The following is a 6,571-nucleotide window of genomic DNA, read 5'->3' as shown; positions in this document are numbered from 1 at the left end:
AATGTGGCCCCCTGTACTTGAAGTGTAAGCACCCCCGCCCCCAAACAAGACCAAGACAAGCTGAAGGTGTCGCAGTTTATGACACTTGCAGTTTGCTAACTTGGCAGCAACAGGATGGGCCATGGCTCCTTATCAAATTCTATGTTTACTATCCCGTTAAAATGTACGCTCACACCTAGCTATTAACGGCCATTCTCTTTACTCAGCAAATTGTGTTGTTTTGCTGAGTCTTAGAGATGCAGCCGCCGGCGTGCTGGCCCTTCCCATTGGCTGCAGATGCTGGGCGTGGCCATCGGCACACCAATATAAAAAGGCCCCCCGGACCGGATGATTTCAGAGACATCAAACATTACGTAAAACGTCGAGCAACCAGTTCCTGCTTCAACAGTGTTTGAACGGAACCAGGTGCTTTACCGGACCCCGTGACACCGACTGAGCCCGCTCGCGCCGAGGTCGCCATGAGTTCCCAGGTTCGACACAACTACCACCAGGAGAGCGAGGCCGGCGTCAACCGCATCGTCAACCTGCAGCTGCAGGCCTCCTACGTCTACCTGTCCCTGGTAGGTCCGGCCCGTTCCATAGCGCCAACCCGCACTCTGGCTGCTCCGCAGGGCTAGCCCCTGTACTGCCTGGGTCCTAACGAGTCAAGCGCGTTAGTTCTCGCGCATGTTAGTGAGGCTGGGGTAGATTCAGTCACATGCATAGTAAATTAACTCTGCCTCAACTCAGACATACACATATATATATATATATTTGTAGCAGAACCTACTTTATCATTTTACTCACTTCTCGCCACAGCCTCTATATTTTGGGCATTGTATACACCATATTCTCTATGGTAACACTATCCTTTCTGGTGTCCGGTGCACTTCAGGGTTGTGGTATAAAATACCTATTTTCCTAGGCTGTGTATAGCTGGGCGATTACCCCAAAATCCCTTTTATCGAATTCTATATAGCTCCTCTTTCCTTCCCCCACCCCCCGTGAGAGCGGTTGGGTGTCTGTATGGCTGAGTGCTCTGACGGGTGAGGAACCTCTGCACAAGATCGGGCAGGTAAACGGGGATTGAAGTTTGTCTGAGCTCTGAGAGCAGTTACCAGCTCTAACCAAACCCTTACCCTTCTGCCATCTCAATTTAAGACACTGGGTCGAAGGGCTTTCTGAACCCTGTTTTATCTGCATGCGATCACGTTATCTTACTAAGTAGGTGAGCAAGTTACATTTTCCACCTCTTGAGCTGAGAAGACGAACCGCTATTATCAAATGAAACTGAGTTCCGTATTTAAATGTAGAACACTAATGGCTCAAAGTGCCAACATGCGGAAATACTGTCCTGTGAATTTTTCAACATACAATTAAAAAATGACCTACCTTAGTACATACTGCGGTCCTACCTATCTCTTCTGCCTTTATTTGCCCTAGGTAGCCTCCCTTGCTAAATGACGTCTTGGAGTCGGTGCGTTTAGTTTGTGCTTCTCGGTGGTTGACAATTTGCCACTTCCTGGGGCTGTTTAGAGAGAACTCGAACTCTACCAGCATCTGCACCCTGCAGTGGAGGGTTGCGAGTAGGTTTGCGTGCTGGTGGGCGAGGGCCTTTCAGATGGACTAGACAAGTGGGGGATTTGTAGCTTCACTGAGTTGAAGGGTGCTTGGCTTTGGTGTGATGCAGTGCTTGGCTTTGGTGTGATGCATTCTGGTCTTGTATGGGTTTGTCTGCCTTCGCATGTGCCCTCTTTGGTGGATTTAGGGGGTTATTTCTGTTGTAGGTAGGTCAGAGGCTCGTCGGTTTTGTTGTTGTATTTTATCATGCTTATCTTGATTGGTTTAGGCATGGGAGTACAGGTCCTGTTAGTGGACCTGTCTGAATTGTTAATTACACTGGAGTAATGTTGTCTTCATCTTTAGATGCTAAATTGCCTAAAAAAAGTAAGGGGTTATGACTGGTTGCGTAGTTGGGAGTAATTCGATCAAATCCTACCGCTGGAGCCCAAACCATGATAACTAGGAGAGGTTGTTGCGTTCAGTGCATATTCTTAGCACAAAATGCGTCCTCCGGTCCATTTTGTGCTAAGAAAAAGGCACTAAATGCTGGGTTCCGCTCCCTGTGCTTGTGCAGTTTTTGCTGTAATTGCACAACAAATTGCATACTTTACGCCCACCGCTGTTTGTCACCAGGGCACATCCTGACGGGGCCAGGGTTATGGCTAGTGGCTATGGAGTGAGGGGGTGCTGTGGTTCTGCTGGTGCTCTGGTTGTGGCACACCATAGATCCATACTCTTGAGGTGGAGGGTACCCACTGGGTAGGCACAGCCTGTCTCGGTGCATTGCTTATGTGACATGGCAATTCGAGAGTACACTTTACAGGGACTTGGCTAAGATTGCAGGAGCAGTGTCTGGTGGGAAGATGGTTCCGCAGCGCTTGTAATTCTCTGGATTTCGTCTTTCTGATATTTTAGCCCTTCTATCATGTATCCCTCCCCCCCCCCCCCCCCATTCCGGCTCTAACCCCTCTAGGCTGAATACCTTGCTGCTTGTCCTAGGGTCTGGGTGTTTTTTTTCCTTCCCACCCATCTTATCTGTCTGAACAGCCTGCTGCGTTTTCAGCAGAGACCACGACTCCTTTCGGTGTGGTTTACCCGTCGGCTGCTGATTACACACGTGTGGAGGGGGAGGCGTTGGGGGCTGTAGTTGATGTCTGGGCGAAAGGCAGATTAGTAAACACTATGGTGCGGGTGTGTGTGGGGGGGGGGGTTGGAAATAACTGTGGAGAACTTGAGACATCTTGACTAGAGGAATGCTTTATAACTTGATACTCATCCGAAACGAATATGGAGGTGTTATAATTAAATATTACTGATTTATCCTTGGGCCAGAGAGCAAGTCCCTGGCTCGCTACAGACCAAACGCAGCCGAGGCGAGTGGGGTCCCAGTACTCTGAATGCCGGGCCCGATACTGCTCATCAGCTAACCCTCTGTACACATCCTGTGCTGACCAAAGACTATTCCACGCACTGCCAGCCTTGACTTTGTAGCACCTGTAAGCCAGCTGGTGATTGGTAATGCTGACCCTTCCTCCAGCACAGCTGTCCATCAGCGCTGCAAGCCATTTCTGCTGAAACCACTTTTACCTCCACTGCCTGCAGCCACCTTCTAAACTAATCAGTTTAGAAACCCACAGGTGTAAAATAAACCAATGTGTGCCCAATGTTCAGCACATTGTCTTCTGTTCACTACTGCCACTTCAGCTGATAAAACCCTTCCCCTGGCTGGCACGGAGGGTTCATGCCCTAAGCAACAATGGTACAAACCGGAAACTCTTGGGGCGCTCAAACCACTTGGTCGCTCATGGCAGTGGGGCAGGAGCCCTTGTGGAGGCATCGTCCTGCAGCCTCTTAACACTGGACCCAAGGTTGTGGGTCGCGCTGGGGCAGTCGGTCCTCACCTGGATCTGGGGCCCTTGAGGTCTTTCTCTGGCTTTGGTGAGATCATCGCTTGGCATTATCTGAACTATAATCAAAGGCCTCTGTTAAGCCATGACTTCATCAGTGGCTGGACCGGTGATTTTGTTAGCTCAGCCTAGAGATGAGGTCAGCACTTCAGTGTTTACACTTGTTTACTCCAAGTTCAGCCCTGCCTGGTTCGGATATAGACCATGTAGAATATTCACTGTAACACTCGGATCTTGTACACAAGAAATGCCTGTCTTTGGTATCATCTCATTAACTTTCTTCCCCCAGGGATACTACTTCGATCGTGATGACCTGGCTTTGGCCAGGTTCTCAAAGTTCTTTCGGAAACAGTCTGAGAAGAAGCGGGAGCACTCTGAAAAGTTGCTGAAGTTCCAAAACAAGCGTGGTGGGCGCGTGGTGCTACAGGATGTAAAGGTGGGTATTACTTCACCAGCTGTCACTTTGAGGGCTATTTAAACACCCTGTAATGCCCAGGTGCTGTCAATGCAGCAGTTAAATCAGATAGATTTCCTCATCGCAGAAAATGTGCAGATTGCATAGTCCACAAATCTCTTATGGTTTACTTAACAGAGCACATGTTCTAACATGACTAATCTTAATTTTCAGGTGGCCCAAAGCTGAAGTGTAGCTAGGTGTTGACAGTGCTAGCGCAACATTACTCATACCTCTCAACATGTTCTCACTGGTTCTTAATTTGTGCTGGTGATTGCAGGTGCTCAGCAATGGCACCTAATACAGGGCCATGAAATGTATGCCTTTTACTGCTAACCGGCAGTTCATCCTTAAGTTAAAGCAGGTCCCTGTTCTCTAGGCCCTCCCCGACACACTTGCACCCCCAAGAATAGCAGGGACTAGACCCATCCAACATCCTTGCTACAAACCACCTCCTAAAGGCAGGGTCTGCATTCATCAGCTACATTGACCACAAAGGGTGTGCAGCCACCTTGTTAGAACTAGGTTCCTTTAGCTGAGATGGGTCGGCCTGAGAGGACATGTGACATGCAGCTTTGCCTTCCTGAGTGGTGCTACTTATGTCTAGTATGGGCCCCTGCCCCAAGCAACCCTTGCCTTAAACATTACACTACCTAGAATTAGTGACTATGACTTGTGAGTTGAATTTGAAGGGAGAGGGACTAAGGAGTAAACCTGCATCGCATTCTGTGATTGGCTGTCTCAAATATTTTTGCCATGTCTTTTATAAACTGTAGTTCCCTTGTTAAAAGGAATAACACACTAGCTGTATGCTAATCTATGGACTGCCTACCACAGTTGGTGGGCAGCATGTGCCCTTGTCGGGCATGTCTATCTATGGACTGCCTACCACAGTTGGTGGGCCGCATGTGCCCTTGTCGGGCATGTCTTGTGCACAATGTCCCTATCTGCCAAAATGAGCAGCAGAATGTCCTAGAAATGACACCAGGGACTTCAAAACTAAAAATCGGTTAATCCAAGTTAATGCTCCCAAATATGCTGCCTCTGGTGTCTTGCATTAATTAAATCCTAGAATGAAGTCTGAATATGGTTTGTTGCCCTCTATTCAGGAGCTTTCAAGCCAGTTCAGACTTAGTATTAAGGTTATTGCTGGCGCTTACCTGTGACAGCTGGGTGGCTACTGGTGGGGACTGTTCTAAAGCTTGGCTGTGTTGTACTGGGCACTGAGATGGCTTGACCTAATTTCTCTTGCGTGCAGAAACCAGAAGCAGACGAGTGGGGCAACGGCACCCAAGCCATGGAGTACGCTCTGAAGCTAGAAAAGACAGTCAACCAGGCCCTGTTGGATCTGCACAAGGTCTCCACCGATCACACAGACCCCCATGTAAGTACAAGTGCCCAGCGTGGGGTGGCCAGGGGAATGCAGACTATGGGGCTTGAGAAGGGGTTTTTGATTTAGTAGTTTAAACTGTGAAGCGGAGCTGCCCTCTCGGGGATTGTAGACTTTGATCTATGGCCGGCTTGCTGCACCTTTAAGTTCTTGAGTTCGTTGATGGCCTTGAGATGATGGAGATGTGGAATAACGCAGCCTTTTGATAAGCATTTGGCCTGAAAACGATGCCTCTGACCACCCTTTCCCTTGCAGATGTGCGATTTTCTGGAGAGCCACTACCTAGAGGAGGAGGTGAAGCTCATCAAGAAGCTGGGCCACCACCTGACCAACCTGAAGCGTGTCAAGGCTGCGGAGGTGGGCATGGGAGAGTACCTCTTCGACAAGCTGACCCTAGATGAGGACAGCGACTAGGTGCTGTCATGGTGACTGCTTTCCTGTGGGGTTGAATGCTTTGCTACCAGCACTACAACTGGAACATGTTGGCGGAGACCGTAGGACTGATTTAACTAAATAAACATCTTTAATTTGGCATGAACAGTGTCCATCCTGACTTTTTTTGTGTGCAAGACATATGGCTCCTACTTGTCACTTGAGTTTAAAAGTTCCTCAAGGTGTCGGCTAAGTTAATTTTGTGTTTTGCGAACATGTTGGGATAGACATGGATGTGGGAACTTTGTGTTGCCACTGAAGTCCTTCATTTCGGATTGTATTGAGGGGTAGAATGCTCACCGCCCCAGTGGGTGGACTCATATTACAGTTGTGTCGGAGTTCTGGAAATTCCCAGCTCCGTTGTCTATTGCAATCACTTCCAGTGCCGGAGTTCTTGGGGTGCCTATGGGCCCTTGGGAATGCTGAAGGGGGTTGCGTTCAGGAGTCTCAACCGTTTGCATGGAAAGCATTGATGGCCCAAGGTAGCAATGGTGGCTTGTATACATTTGTTTTGCCTATTGGAAGTTATCAATGCCTTTATTTCTCCCGCCCCCCCCTCCCCCAACCCTGCCTGAAACTCTGCCTTAACGTACCTGTATGCTGAAATTAACACAGTAGCAGACTGGCATGCATGCCACACTCACTAGGGCCCTTTTACTTTCAATTAAAGTGCAAGAGATACACACCCTACTCATAACACATTTAGAACTCTACCATGAGAACTAGCCTTGCTCCCCTTCAATCCATCACAAGCCTTTGCTAGGCGAACAGTGTACTCTGTACCCCAGCCTCCCATTATCCAGGCTTGCTAATAACAAGTTCATGTAGTTTCAGGCTGAAAAGCGT

The 6,571-nt window shown here is 48.7% G+C and overlaps 1 protein-coding gene across 1 annotated transcript; it reads left to right on the top strand.

The window, feature by feature from the left end:
• Positions 1–335: 335 nt before the first annotated feature.
• On the top strand, positions 336–5,825 carry LOC146809438 (ferritin light chain, oocyte isoform-like). Its single transcript, XM_085616288.1, has 4 exons — positions 336–560; positions 3,739–3,885; positions 5,162–5,287; positions 5,549–5,825. Exons 1-4 carry the CDS (start codon positions 459–461, stop codon positions 5,705–5,707), a joined length of 534 nt encoding a protein of 177 aa, XP_085472414.1. The 5' UTR covers positions 336–458; the 3' UTR covers positions 5,708–5,825.
• Positions 5,826–6,571: the final 746 nt, after the last annotated feature.

This window comes from Triturus cristatus, chromosome 7 (genome assembly GCF_964204655.1).
Source record: "Triturus cristatus chromosome 7, aTriCri1.1, whole genome shotgun sequence".
In the NCBI taxonomy this organism is placed as follows: domain Eukaryota; kingdom Metazoa; phylum Chordata; class Amphibia; order Caudata; family Salamandridae; genus Triturus; species Triturus cristatus.
Note: the sequence above shows the minus strand (reverse complement) of the source record. Positions and strands in the feature narration are given on the sequence as shown.

What these genes read in the sequence shown, in the direction of transcription:
- LOC146809438 (XM_085616288.1), top strand. Translation starts at nt 459, where the DNA reads ATGAGTTCCCAGGTTCGACACAACTACCACCAGGAGAGCGAGGCCGGC. An exon ending in CCTACGTCTACCTGTCCCTG is followed by an intron (nt 561 to 3,738) that starts GTAGGTCCGGCC and finishes TTCTTCCCCCAG; the next exon opens with GGATACTACTTCGATCGTGA. An exon ending in CCGATCACACAGACCCCCAT is followed by an intron (nt 5,288 to 5,548) that starts GTAAGTACAAGT and finishes TTTCCCTTGCAG; the next exon opens with ATGTGCGATTTTCTGGAGAG.